Source organism: Vigna radiata, chromosome 6 (genome assembly GCF_000741045.1).
Source record: "Vigna radiata var. radiata cultivar VC1973A chromosome 6, Vradiata_ver6, whole genome shotgun sequence".
Lineage (NCBI taxonomy): Eukaryota > Viridiplantae > Streptophyta > Magnoliopsida > Fabales > Fabaceae > Vigna > Vigna radiata.
In genome coordinates, this window is record NC_028356.1 from 26,547,703 (window position 1) to 26,563,609 (window position 15,907).

Sequence of the window (15,907 nt, forward strand, 5' to 3'; positions counted from 1 at the left end):
GAAAGAGAAAAAATTGTAGGAAGGTCAAGAACAAAAGGTAGAAGATGAAAATCTTGACAATAAGGTAATTGGTTGCGGAAAAACATGATAATCGTTAAACCACATTTGAAATTAGATTTAATAAAAAGAGAATAATTTATATATATATATATATATATATATATATATATATATATATATATATATAAACATAAAATAAATTAAATCCTATAAAGAATAAGTAAAGGATAGGAATAAATTGAGTGGAAAAATCAAAATATCATTTATTTTTTCTTAAAAGAAGAAATATTTAGCACTAATTATACTTATAAAAAGATTTGTATTTTAAAGGATATGGATAACAAGGATGAAAGATACTATGAGCATTAGTATTATATGGGAAATATGCTATTAATTAAGTAAATTTTAAAAACTCAATTAAAATTATATTAATAAAGTAAAATTTAAAAACAAAATTAGATGAAGTAAATTTTACAAATTCAACTAAAGATATTTGGTTTAGAAGATGTCTAAAAGTATTCTTGAGGGGTTAGTATAATATCTTCACTATGAATAAGAAAGTACGGGAAAATAATTCAATTATAAAATAGTTAGTTAAGTAAAAATAAATATAAGGTTTAATATCTATTTTGGTCCCTCTTTTCGGGGGGTTGTTCAAAGTGGTCCTCCCTTTTTTAAAAAGTTCACTAAAGTCCTACGTTTTGCAAAAACTGTGGAAGTTAGTCCTTTTTGCTAACAGTGTTAACTTTGTTAACGGCAAATCTGCCAGCGGACAAATATTTGATGACTTGGGACGTTTAATATGTGCTGGTAGTGTCACTTCATTATATGGGTTAAAAAAAAATTAATATTGGAGGGCTTCATGTGAGCTTCAACAAAGAAACACACAATATCAAAAAAAGAGAGGAAACCTTACGGCCAGAAAATGAAGGAGAACCATTTGCCTTCAACCTAGTTTTCTTAAAACCATTTGCTTTGTGACATCCTCTGTTAATCTGAACTTCATCCAAAATACTCAATGTCTGCAAGATTCATCTATCATCGCTAACAGTAGAAAATAGTGTATATTCCCCCAGCATCAAGGCTTCGATACTTCTCTGCTTGCACCCAGAAAACACTATAGAACATGGTAGAAGCAGATTCAAATGCATTTCCAGAATGAACAGACCCAAATCACCTGTGTCAAACAGAATGAACAGACCCAAATCACAAATCCCATGCCCATAGGTTTAAAGCTTATCTTTTGAAACAACTCATATCCCTCATCTTCCACCATCACCCAAATCAACCACCACCGAAAGAAAATCAAACAACAAATCAATTTCTGAAGCAAAACGCCTCACCATCACAACCTGAGAATTCTGAACACCCTCTCCTTCATCTCCAGAAGTTCAACCCAAACATAAACCCATTTTTTCCCTAACCCAATGCTTAACAAAAAACATTCACTACACCAATCAGAAAATCAATTTTTCACGCCCCAAGACTCACGCCCAGCACAATACAGTACAAACAAGAAGGTGATTGCCGGCGACGGGTGTGGATTCCGAGTAGAAGCGGTGCAACTATGATGATTTGTTTCACCTTCGACTTCGCATAACAGAGGAAAAGGAGTTTTCTCGTCGGCATTGGAGTGGCGACCCTTTTTGGCGTCAACGTCTTAAGACGAGGTGCATGGAGAACCTCGCGTGAAGAGGAGAAGGAAGAGGGACCTTGGTGCGGTGGCCGGCAGAGATTGTGGCGGCGATCTGCGCCACTATGCAATGCCTTGGACGATGGCTCGCGACGGCTTGGGTGCTTCTAACTCGTGCGACGAGCGGCAAAAGAGGGGAACTCTCACCTCGATCGGCGACGACACCGGCAACGAACTTCAGCGTCGGCGACGCCTTGCGCCACAACTCGTGGTGGCTGGTTGGGTGGAGGCCAGTTGCAGCGGCAGATCAGTGAGAGGCGGTGGGAGGCAAACTCTCCTAGGGTTTCTGGTTGAGAAATTAAATATCTTTTTTAACCCATATAATGAAGTGGCACTGCCAGAACATATAAAACGTTCCAAGTCATCAAATATTTGCCAGCTGGCAGTTCTGCCGTTAGCAAAGTTAACACCGTTAGCAAAGTTAACACCGTTAGCAAAACGGACTAACTTCCACATTTTTTGCAAAACGTAGGACTTTAGTGAACTTTTTAAAAAAGGAAGGACCACTTTGAACAAACTCCCCAAAAAGAGAGACCAAAATAAGTATTAAACCTAAATATAATACATAAAACGTTAAATAATAAAATATTAAATAACAAAAAAACAAAATAAAAACAATAATAAAGGAATTAAATTGATTTTACTGTTTTTTTAAATACGATGGATATTTGGTTATCTAATAATTATTTTATTAGATTTTTAAACTAACCAATATATAGTTTTACTTAATGATGGATTAAAATTAAAAATGAAAACTTTAGGTTATTTACAGTAAATTCAATTAAATTTTGGTTTCAATCAAATTTTATTTTTAATTATGTGTATTCTTTTTCTTATCAAATAAAAATTAATTAACTAAAGTAAAGTTTTTGATTAATTTTTGATAAAATTTATTTTTAATAATATCACAATTATAGATAAAAACACATTTAAGTTTCAAACTTAATTTTTAATTCATATGTTAATATATATATATATATATATATATATATATATATATATATATATATATATATATATATATATATATATGGTGTCAGAACCCATAAATTCCTCAGCTGAGTGGGATCTAGGTGGCAGGTCGGTCGTTTCTAAATTCAGAAAGTGAAGAATAGATGGCAGCAAATGATTGAACAGTCTGGTTTTTGGCGGTTGTATTTAAGTAGGGATTTTAAATTTCGACACCACTTTTTCTGCATGCAACCTTCGTCTCCTACTTTTCGAAATTTCATTTCTCCTCCTTCTCTCTAAGATTTCTCCAACTTCTCTATGCAGATTCTAATCCTTTCATTGTTCCGATCATCCTTCAGATAGCACCTGAACATTCCTGGTGTCAAGCTCTTCCTTTTGCACCGAACAAGTTAGTCGTCTGAATTTGGTAAGCTAGTCTTCTCTGATGCATGTAAACATTGTTTGTCTTGCATGTGTCCATCTAGTTCTCCTCTGATTCTGTTTTTAGTCTCTAACACTATGGTTGGTTCTTTTTCGCCAATCTGAGGCTTGTAGGGATTCTTAGAAGTTTCTTAAAACGTAAAACAATCGGGAAAGCTTAGTTTCTAGATTTAGAGGTAAGGGAAGCTTGTAATTTAGTTATGATTTGTTGTTTTGGATGTTTGTATGTTTCAATGATGGTATGTTGATGAATTGGTCGATGTTGCAATGTTGCATGTTGTTTTGAATGTGTTTATGATTGATAAATGGACAAGAACTAGGTAGAAATAGGGTTATCCTTAAATATGCTAAATTCTACAGAATTCTATAACTGTGACCGAGGGTTATTTATGACCGTTTGATTTTCATTGGTTAGTCCGTTCGATTTCATTTTGGGGTTTTATTGGTTAGTCCTTTCGATTTTCATTTAGGGGATTTATTGGTTAGTTCGTTCGATTTTCATTTTGGGGTTTCTTATTGGTTAGTTCGTTCAGTCTTGACTGAATTCTCTTCCATTGGAGATTTCAGTTGACGACCGATCAATAATCTATTGATTAATGTTGAGCGTTCGGTCTGTGCTAACGGTCGGTCTTTTGAAGAGAACTTCATCCTGTATAAAGTGTCCGGCCTAAGCTCTAATTGCTCGGCCAAAGTTTGAAAGTGTTCGGCCTAAGCTCAAGATGCTCGACCTAAGGTATAGTATTATGTTTTAGTTTTTAGTAGTTGGCTAAATCTCCTTTGCGTTCGATCTTAAACGATATTCAACTCTAACTGGAGCTATCATGTTACTTGACCGTTCGGTCATGATTCTTGAGTTGGTGGTATTCTTAACGTGCAGTCATATTCAATTATAGGGAGTATTTCTCCCGTTCGGTATTGTACAGAGATATTGGAATCTCTTTTGTTCGGTTGTGTTCATCTATATGGAATTAGTATTACCATTCGGTTGTGATTCCTGGGGCGATAGTGTTCTTACCGTTCGATTATGGTTATAGACTATTGTATCACTTAATTTAAGTTTTACTCATTATTGTGACATTACTATACTATTTGATTTGACTATATTAATGGATATGAATAATGATCTTGAATTATTTATATGAGTTGAATAACATGATTGGTGGTGGTTTGTAAAGTATGAACATGGTCAGACTCTAGTTCGTTTCTATCCTGATATTCCGTTATTACTCCTCCTCATATAGAAGAGGGTAATTCATGTGTGGGAATGGCAGGAGGTCCGCGACCATAAGACCAGATGGACCGTTTTAGGACTAACCTCGGGTGGTAGCTAATGAGTGTATGCCAGTTACTACACCACGCCGGGTGCTAAGAACGACGATATAAATGGTTCATACAGTCCGGACAGTGTCAAAAGTGGTCGGTTACAATGTTTAATATGTTCGTCTTTGATTGTGATACTTGTATGATGAATGCATGATTGAATATGTTGATTGATTATTCAATTATTTTGTTTAAATGTTATGTTGAGTTTGATTAATTAAATTACATAAGCTTATCCTTATTTTCCTGTCATGTCTTTTATTGTCCGTTCGGTTCTCTTTACTGCAATGATCATTCCATGAATGTGAGCAAAAGATGTTGAAGATTCTTTGGAGGAAGCTCTGCAAATGAATAGCCTGAAGATAGTGTAGGATCATTCGGTCAATAGATGTTAAGTAAATAGTAGGTTGTGTAAATAATTACTTTTGAAACCGTTCGGTTAAATTTGTCTTTTGTACAATGGTTCGGTAGGAACTCTCCTTTCCTAAGATCGTCCGGTCTAAGTTGTATTCTCTTGTTTAAACGTCCAACTTGTGTTCGGTTTTAAATCCTTGGGATATTATTTATATTCCTATTCTGTAATCAACCTTATTCCACTTATTTATCATATTATTATTGTTAATTCCTGGATATAATTATAGTGTTCAATCTATATTTATTGGGATGTTAGATATGGAGGCGTGCTAATTAATCACAATATATAAATTATTAGTTTTATCTGATTTAGAAAAAATTATAAACATAAATAATATTAATAAAAAAATAAACATAATAAATTAGGTTTCGCAAAATATTTGTAAGTTTTTCTGTATTTTTCTTTAATATTTCTTTTTATGTATTTTTTTTAAAAAATATTTCTTTATAAAGAAATTGAGCTTAATGTTTTAGCACTTTATGAATTATTGTTGTAATTTATTTTGTGATAATGTAATATCATGTAATTATTTTTTTAATAAATTCAATATTTTAAAGATATATATAATTAATTGTTATAGAATTTTAAAAATATTTAAAAAGATCTTATTAGATTTGAAAAGATTTGACTATACTCTTATCATAATGATTTATCAAGTATCAAATTGAAGAAACTAGTTAAATTTTTGTTGTTGGTTCTCTCTTTTTAGTTTTGTTAAAATTTTCCATCTTTTAATGTTTTTCTTCTTTTTTATGTAGTGTTGGTCTTGATTTCTTGTAGTTTAGTTCATTCATGAATTTAAATTTGGCTTTAGTTGTATCAAAACACGTTAAAAATATAAAAAAGAAATCATTTATAGAATAAAAAACTATTTATAACATATTTTTATATCTCTAGCACATTTGTGTTGAAATAAATTCTAATTAAAATAACATTTTGAACACAATAAACCATTTGACAAATTAAAATTAAAGATTAAACAAAACATAAATATGTATTCATCAAGATGAAAGATAAAAAAAGAAAGTAAACATGGTTAAAAGTATGGTAATTAAATTTTTATTTTGTATAGAATTATTACCTTTTAATCAAATAAGAAATGCAATCACCTATTTTATTAATTTAAACAGATTTTGGAATGAGGTTTTTAATTAATATGGATTTAATCACGACTTAAGAGTTGATAACCATGTTTTACATGTGAAACATTTACAAGTCTAGTCAATCATTGTGAGAACTACTGATTGGTTAATAATTTTTTAGAAAAAATTGTTTTATTTCTCCAACTAACACAGGTTATAAAGAAGTTAATCGTCCATTAACTATCAATCTATAATATAATCTATAATACGAAGGAATTTGAAAAAGTGTTGCCCAATAGAATATCTGTAAAGAAACATCTCTTAAATCCCTTATTCTTAACCATAATAATATATTTTTGGGTCAAATATCTTTTTAGTCTCTATACTTTGGGACGATTTTGGTTTTAGTCCCTCTTTCAAACTGTAGTACAATTTAATCCTTTAACTTTAGAAAACTCTGGTTTTAGTCCTTTTTACTAAATTTTTTTAACTTTATTTATTTTTTCAAGCACTGTTTGACACATTTTTGCTTCAATGTTAACTGAGAAACGCGTTTGAAACAACAAATAAAGTTAAAAAAATTTGGTAAAAAGGACTAAAACTAGAGTTTTCTAAAGTTGAAGGACTAAATTGTATTATAGTTTGAAAGAAGGACTAAAACCAAAATCGTCCCAAAGTATAGAGACTAAAAACATATTTAACCCTATATTTTTCAATTGACATTGTCTGGGCTGAGCCTTTGGTGACATGATGATTGTCTACGTTAATGATAGCAAGGTGATGCAGTGTAAACAAAATATCTCTCAAATCCGTTCTAATTAGCTATAAAACTAATATCAGTAATATTGTATAAATATCAATATATACAATAATTGTTTTACTATCTTAATTTTAAATATCATTAGATATGAAACCAATGGTTAGACTCGGATAACAAATTATTTGAATTGTGGGTTTACCTTGGTAGATTATTTGGGTTACTAGAGTAATTTTCTTTTAAATATTTATATTTATATTTTTAATAAATAAAATGGATATATTAAATCTTTTAATAATTATTTTTATAATAAATTCTAATTTTATGTAATTTGTTATTAAATTTTAACAAGAAATATTAAACATTTAAGTATAATTGAAAATTTACTTTTAAAGTTTCAAATTTGATTTTCAGATAAGATTGGATAGCTAAAGTTAAAATATGTATGAAATCTGGATAAATAAATAATTAATAATTCTCAATCAATCGATTAATATAATAGTTAAGGTAGTTATAACTTATTCACAGTTAATAAAAATATTAATCATTTATTGATAATGAATCATGTCTAAAGATAAATTCATTCTAATATTTATAAACATATGTTTAAGAGATAAGTGATGTAACTAATTATAAATACTCATTTTATTAAATATTATTACTGACTTGAGTGTTAAAGTATCTTATAAGTATCACGTGACTTAAAAAAACATCAAAAAAATAAACAACATAACTTAAATAAGAAAAGATCATAAAAAAAACTCATTAAATCATCATGATAACTTTGAATGATTTAAGTAAAAGATGTCATTACGTCGAAACAAAATCTATTGATATTATTTATTTTAAAATATGAGAATAAATGAGCTTATACCTGAAGTCGATCCTATATGAAAATTAACTTGGATTTATTTGGGATTTTAGGAATTAGGTGACGTCAGTTTGTTTATAGGTCTTGATGGCCTATTTGGTAAGCTATAGTGATTTGTGCGAGTGAGTGGACATGGTAGGTAGCACTTTATTTTTATTGGATTGTTGAGAAACGACTTGTGGGTGGATTTGTCTGGTCTTGGTGGTGATATGAAAGAGGAGTGTTTAGGGTGATGTTGCTGTTCTATATTTGGAAATGACAACTGAAATCATTTGGGGTACGGATGCTGAAAGGAAGCCGCAAAAATTAAATGAACATGCAAAACCAACGCAAATATCAAATGAAATCATTTGGGGTACGGCCTCCATATATTCTCAATTATATAAACAATCAGAAAACATGAGAATACTTCTTTACGTTGATTTTTTTTCCTCAATTTTAGATTACTTAGTATTTTAATTTTAATATTTTTCGAATTAATTCAATATGGTTTGTTAATTTTTTTTTTAATTTAGTTTTTTTATTTTATCCATTCAGTCTTTGTTTTATTTAAAATGATTCAATATGATATCTTTTGTTAAATTATTATTAATATATTTTATTGTAGGATTCTTAAATGTATTTATATAAATAGATATAAAAAAATTATAAATATTAGATTGTTACATATATATATATATATATATGTATGTATGTATGGTAAAGTAGACAATTATTATTAAAAATGTAATCACTAGTAAAATATTTTAAAGTTTTATTTAGTTCTATATTATTTAATATTTTGAGATTTATTTATTTAGTTATATAAGTAACTTCTTTTTAAGTTCAAAATACAAAAAGATATATTTTTTAATGTGTTCGTAAATGTAGGTATTTGTATGTTTATTCATCTTCTTTTTTTTTTTTTTTGTATCAAAGTCAATTTCTCGGTTTAAAGAAATCGTAGAAGATATAATTTGAGGATTATCTGTATTAGAAGAATTTGTATCTGTCTTTAAGAGGACAGAAGTCAATAATGTTAGATTGACAGACATTTGGTATGATTTGACTGATATTAGTCAAGAATGTAGTATTCAACATCATGAACGAGAAAAAAAAACCACAAGTATGATATGTAGGTATTGTCAAATATGTATGAGAAGCTGTCTATAACCAATAAAGTGTATTTGATTCATAGACTTGTCAACCTCAAAATGAGTAAAGGTAATTTGGTTACTCATCATATTAGTGAATTTAATATAATTATTGCACAATTAACATCAATGCAGATAACTTTTGATGATGAGGTGAAAGCATTAGTTTTGTTATCATCTCTTTCGGAAAGTTGGAGTGCAATTGTTACTGTAATTAGTAATTCTGCAAGCAACAACAAGTTGAAGTTTGATAACATCCGTGACTTGGTTTTAAGCAAAGATGTTTAGAGGAGAAGTTTAATGGAATCTTTCAGTTCTAATTTTGGTTTAGCATTGAGTATTGAAAATAAAGGAAGAAATAACAGAAAGGTCGTAATCAAGGCCGATATAGATGATAGTCTAGGGAGAGATCACAAACAAAAGTACGAAAGGATATCACTTGTTGGAATTGTTAGAAAAAAGGGTTATTTTACAAATCAATGTTGGGCTTCAAGGAAGAACAATAACAAAAAGAAGTAAGATGATGATCAATCAACAAATGCATTAACAAATGAAATTACAGATGCCTTATTATGTAGTTTAGATAGTTCCATTGACCCAACGATTATGGCTTCAGGTGTGTCATTTCATACTACACATTCCTTAAAACTATTATCTAACTATGTATCTGAAAAGTTTGGAAATGTTTACCTTGCAGATGGAAAATCTCTTGATATTATGGGAAGATGTGATATTAACATCAGAACCTCTAATGGAAATGTGTGGACTTTGAATAATGTCAGACATATTCCTATCTTAAAGAGAAACTTAATATTTATAGGACAGCTGGATAATAGGAGGCATTACATCATTTTTAGAGAAGAACATTGAAAGGTAATGAAAGACAATCTTGTTGTTGCTTATGGAAAGAAGCAAAGATCTATTTACATGATTGCAAATGAGGATATCATATCAATTGCAGAAGTTGGCTACCGTTCCTCTTTGTGGCATCAAAGACTTGAGCATATGAGTGAGAAAGGAATGAAACTCATGATCTCAAAAGGTAAAATACTTAACTTGAAGCATGTTAATGTTAGGCCTTGTGAACATTGTATCTTTTAGAAAGTAGAAAAAAGTTAGCTTCTCCAAAACAAGTAAGACGTCTAAAGTTGAAAGAGTAGAATTAATGCATATAAATGTTTGCACTAATGCAAAAACGCTGTTTAACATCATGTGTTAGACGTCGGTTAAGGATAAGTGCAACGTATATTGATGATTGATGGCATTTCCGTAAATAAGGTTGCAATATAGGCGTCCGTTAGATCGATCCCCGACGTCTATAGTATTTTAGACGTCGCCTCTTCCAACCTGATGTCTATATTTTTGACCGTTAGGTGAAGAGTCATTTCCTTCAGCCTTATAGACGTCAGTTCTGCAGGGGGCCCCGATGTCTATATTGCGGAAATATTAATTTTTAAATCGAATGGACGTCATATTAGTCAGGTGACCGACGTATTTGCTATTTTAAACGTCGATTCTGTGTACAAAAGACGTCTATTTTTTTGTTAAATAACACTGCAAACCAGTGGTTTGCGAACCCACACTTTGATCGTCTTTGCCTTTTCTCTCTGATGCTCTGCATTTCTAAGTAAGTTTCCTCTCCTTTTAACAATTTAAAGTTTTTTTTACTCTGATTAAAGTAATCTTTGATGTATTATCTCTCATTTGAACTGATTAAAATGAGTTTTCGTTGTGTTTTGGTGCAGTGTTTTTGTTGTGTCTTTGTGTAGCGTAGTTCACCTTCTCCCTTCGCTAGTTTCCTCGTAAGGAAAAGTTGCGTTTTTTGGATTTCTCATGGCATTTCAACCCAAGGACGAACTTAGGTTGTTGCCTATGTCCATTCCGACCATCAACGACCCAAGTTCGTCTTTGAGTTGAAATGCCATGAAAAGTCCAAAAGACACAACTTTTTCTTACGAAGAAACTAAAAAAGGAATGACGTGCTACTACGCTACCCCAAGACACGACAAAAACTGCACCAAAACACAACGATCACTTCATAGACGTCGGTTGATGTACAAACCGATGTCCATGATGTCCCAAAGATGTCGGTTAATGCAATGTTTGACAGCTTTATAGACGTTTCAAGTGTTACAGACCGACGTCTAAGGTTACCTTAGACGTCGGTTAGAGCAATGACTAATGTCTTTGCAGACGTCGTTCTTTGAACTGAACCGACGTCTATATCGATGTTGCACCTGCAAAAAACCGACGTCCCATTAACGTCACCCGCATAGACGTCTGTTCTTAGGGTGACGTTAAAAGCCCAAAATAACTGACGTCTAAAGCCCTTCTTCACTAGTGTTGGGGGCCAGCTCTAATGAAATCCCTTGGCAGTTCACAATATTATGTAACCTTCATTGATGATTCTACAAGAAAGGTATGAATCTACTTTCTTAAGAATAAATCTAATGTCTTTTCTATGTTTAAAAGGTGGAAAAAGGAGGTTAAGACTCAAACAAGTTTAAAAGTTAAATGTTTGAAGTCTAACAATGACGAAGAATATGATAGTAGTTGAACATTTCATGTAGTTTCTTACCTCTTTCCAAGAACAGACCTGGTTGAACCTTCGTACTATTCAACATACTAACTACGTATTGATAGAGGGAGTAATATGAGTGTTGAACCCAACCCCTGTTGTGTTTGTTTTTTATGATGACACATAGATGTTGTCATGTCACAACAGAAATGTGTTTTTGTGTGATGAAATATATATATATGTGTGTGTGTGTGTGTGTGTGTGAATATGTACATATTTATTGTGATAAATGCATATTTTAACATATTGTTGATATTGCATACTACTGATTATGATGTGTTTATACCTTTGTATGCATATTGTATGTTTCTAAAGCAAATATGCATGACATAATCGATTACAGTATTGTTGTAATCAATTAAGTTCATCAGACAACTTAATGTTTTGAACTGTGGTAAAGCAGCAAGTTTGAATCGATTACATTAGTTGTTAAATTGATTAAAACTCGTGTCTTTGCATATATCAATTTCAAATGTGTTGTGATGAGTTTTTAAAGAGAAAAAGTTTTCAAAATATGTTTAAGTGTTTAGCTAAATCGGTTACACAATTTATGTAATAAATTAAGTCTGTTATATTTTGAAAACTGTTTTTGGCTTAGTCATAATTGTTATAATGGCCATATTTTTAAATATGTTTGACTAACATTAAATGCAAATTGATTACATTAATTGTGCATTCAATTAAGAGCTGTGTTAGTTGTAATTCTGTTACATCTGGTTTCTTATGTAATCGATTACATTACCAATGTAATCGATTACTTTGTGTTTGATATGATGAAAATTATAAATTGACACATTGCTTGTAATTCTGTGATTTTTTATCATTTGTACATTTTCATATCTGATATTCTATGATCTGATAAAGTTTAACAGATTACGTAGATGCTCCAAGAATCAAGAAGTGAAGATTTTGAAGAAACTTGAAGGATTCTTGAGAGGAAATTTGAGAGCTTGACTGACTGATCTTATTCGCATTGTTGAAATGTATTTGTTGTGATAAGAAAAGGTTTCTGCACTTGTTGATTATGTTGTTTCCCTATTCGTGCGTGACAGGAATAAGAGTGAGGAGCTCTTGAACTTTGAAAGGTGTTTCTCAAAGGGTTTCTACAACAAGAACGTGTGGTTCTGTGTGTGCATGTGTTTTTTTTTTTCTTATATTTGATTGTGAGTGGGAAAAGTGTTTACATTTGAGAGAGCTCTGTAAAACCTTTGGTGTAAAACTCATGTCATTATAGTGAAAGTCTTTCAACTAAGGTTGTTGAAGAAGATTGAATGTAGGCATTGAGGCTGAACCAGTATAAATCTGTTGTTTATATATCTTTCATTCTCTCTTTACATTTCATTACATACGCACTTTACTTACAGCGCAAGAAAGTTTTAAAGATCATTCTAACTTTGCAAAAATATTTGGAAGGTGTGCATTTTTATAAATCACCAATTCACCCCTTGTTGGTGTTGAGAAATAATCTTCTTTATTTCTAGCATTACGCGACAATAAGGAACATAGTTCTCAGTCATACATGCATTCGCTAATCAAAGTTTGAAGGAAAAGACAAGTTACGGAAGCAAATCAAAAGACAAGAAGATAATAAGAATTATTATTCATTCATATTCATTAAGTACAAGATTTAGGCCCAACTACTCAGTCTTTTACAAAAAAAAGAAAGAATACAAATTGCAAGCAATCTAAGTTATGAGTCTATTCATCAGCTCTATTATCAATGTTCTTCTCATCCTTATTCATTTGGTCAACGACAACTAAAGGACTTGCTCTAACGGTCTCCTCTCCAGACTCTTCACCTTTAACATCTTTGACCATAGTTGTGTTCTCACCCGCCTTAGTGGTCACTATCTCATCCTTATCGATCATCCAGCCTTTGAAGATGCCTTTGTTTACATTGAACCTCACATCCTTTGAAGAGGCCTCTTGATATAAGAACTCGACTGGGTGAATTGCCTTGTTAAAATTATTGGTATGTTCAGTAGTTATATACTTTTGCAACCCGACTATCTTAGCCTCAAGCCCTACTCGATCTTCCTTCTCCTCTGCAAGTTCCTTTTTTAGGGTCTCAATCTTGTTCTTCGTATCTTTTTCTTTGTTTTAGGCCTTTTTCTCATAATCTAGGCACCTTGTCTTCCAATTCTTCAGTTGCTTGGTGTTCTCCTCCAGGGCCTTATTTTCCTTGGCCTATGCACTCTTCTCCTCTTCAAAATTCTTTCATAAGGTGGTAAGCTCCTCGAAAAAAATTGTCTTCTCCCATCGACGAACTCTTTATGTAGCAAATTTTTCTACCTTCTGGCCAATTTTTCTTGTCCCGATCTAGGTAAGGTCCCATTAATAGCATCAATAGTACTATAAATATAACAATAATCAAAGTTTTTAAATTACATTTTTATTAATTACGTATTTATTGTTTGTTGATATGAGAAACTCACTTGAACGTCAAAGTGTTTTCTATAGACATAATCTCCTCTCGGAAGACGACTACTTGGAAGGAGGACGAGTATTTTAAAGATTGAAGATTTGAAATCCTCGAGAAATCTTTGAAATTTTTGTAAGGTGCGTTCTCAACTCTATAAGAACAAAATACATTTTTAAAAAATAGTTTGAAGATATATTTAAGGACCATTGATAATATTTATACGTTAATATACACCAAATGTATACATATGTATGAAAAGACTATTAATATAGGCCAGTACAAGAACATAGTATCATATTTGTGTTTACTCACAAACAGTCAATGAAAAATCTTTTATTGATTTGAATATCATAGAATCTTTAGAGGTGGATTTTCTCTTGTGATAACTCGAGCTTGTTCACACGTAAATAGTTTGATTACCTTAAAGACTGTTTAGCCAGACTCAATAAAAACATAACTTAACAGTATGTGAGGGAATTAATTAGATGTCGGATGTGTGAACAAGCTCCCAGTCATCGGAAAAATCTATCTACAAAGACTCTCCCCACTTAAGAGGTTTTTTAAATATAAAGTAATGTAAAAATATCATAACAGTAGAAATATGAGTTTTCCGTTCAATTTCACAAAATTTTTCTTTTTCTTTGTATAACGAATATGTAACTTTTCAAACTTTATACCCAAACCTAGGGTGCCGATAAGAACGAATAAACTTTACAACCATGATAGATCCTATTCCCACATTCTTCACCATCACAAAAGGAGAAGCAGCATAAATTCTTAGTCCCTCTCTTTCCAAATATTTACAGTGCCGAATAGCAACAGACAATCACAAAGCACCACACCAGACCTCTCTCTAATCGTGAACATGGCTCAAGTGGGTTCTCTCTCCGCCGAAATGGAGACCCTGAACCATGTACTTTCCCTGGTGGAGGCATTCAGAGCCTTCGACGCCGACAACGATGGGCGAATCACGAAGGCAGAGCTTGGAGGAATCTTGGGCTCACTCGGGTACAACGCTAGCGAGCAAGAAGTGAGTGCAATGATGCAAGAAGGTGACAAAAACAGAGATGGGTTTTTGAGCATACACGAGTTCTTGGAGATGAACACCAGAGACTTGGAGGGTGGGAATCTCGCCAGCACTCTCAGCACTGCGTTTGAAGCGTTGGATGAAGATGGGAACGAGATTCTGACCGGTGAAGACCTTCATGGCGTCATGCAAAACTTAGGTCTGGACTTGTCCCTTGAAAACTGTGTTCATCTTGTAGCTTCTCTTGATGCAGACGGAGATGGAGCTGTGAGCTTGGATGAATTCAGACTCATAGTTGATTCCCTCGTCTGAGAAATATTCTGTGTATGTGTTATGTCATCAATTATCATATGTTTTTATGTTTACGTATAGCAATAGGTAATGTATAGGTTAAGGAATTGAATAAGCACTTTATATAATGCATCATATCTTCTACGATAATGTTTATAATTGTTTATATAATGAAAAATATATTTTTGATCATATTTTAACGTAAAACAGGTATTATTTTTTATTAGATTTAGAATATGTTAATACACTAATAAATAAATAATTAACTAATGAAAAAATGATATGGTGATAAAATGTAAAAAAATCTGTGACAAAATATTTTTTTATATATAATATAATATATTTAAATTTTTTAGAGGCTTTAGAAAGATGAGAAGTTTTAAATAGTATTTAGAGTCTTTAAAAAGTATTTATGTTATTTTGACATCCAAATTTTCATACATACTTTACCTTCATTATTTTATTCTTTGATGTCATTTTTTCTTCACATATAGAAAATTTAATTTTTTAAAATACTCAAATACACGTGAAAGTAGATTATCAATTGGTGCAAGGAATGTGTAAAAACACTTTTTCCTTCTATCAAATATGCATATCAAGTAGTTCATTTCTGTAGATTGTATGCATGTAAGAAGCGAGTGAATTATTTGATACGATATTTGTTTTAACTTAATTAAATTTAAAATTTAAATATATAACTCCGTTAAGTACTCAAACGGGAAAATGAATTTTAATAAATTATTTGTAATCCTATCTATCTTTGATGATAAATAATTTCACTAAAACAAACATTTTTTTCCATGTCCAATCTATACTTCTTGAATATGGGCTATATTCCTATTAATTATAGTGTCTCAAAATGTTAGGCTTAATTTCATTTATTTTATCTTAAATGTAACGATTATCAAATTTTAGTTCTTTTTTTG

The 15,907-nt window shown here is 31.4% G+C and overlaps 1 protein-coding gene across 1 annotated transcript; it reads left to right on the forward strand.

The window, feature by feature from the left end:
• Nucleotides 1–14,453: 14,453 nt before the first annotated feature.
• LOC106764363 (probable calcium-binding protein CML25) lies at nt 14,454–15,131 on the forward strand. The gene has a single exon (XM_014648647.2). The coding sequence runs from the start codon at nt 14,529–14,531 to the stop codon at nt 15,000–15,002; it is 474 nt and encodes a 157-aa protein (XP_014504133.1). The 5' UTR covers nt 14,454–14,528; the 3' UTR covers nt 15,003–15,131.
• The last annotated feature ends 776 nt before the right edge of the window (nt 15,132–15,907 follow it).

Coding starts and splice junctions, on each gene's coding strand:
- LOC106764363 (XM_014648647.2), top strand. CDS start 14,529: ATGGCTCAAGTGGGTTCTCTCTCCGCCGAAATGGAGACCCTGAACCAT.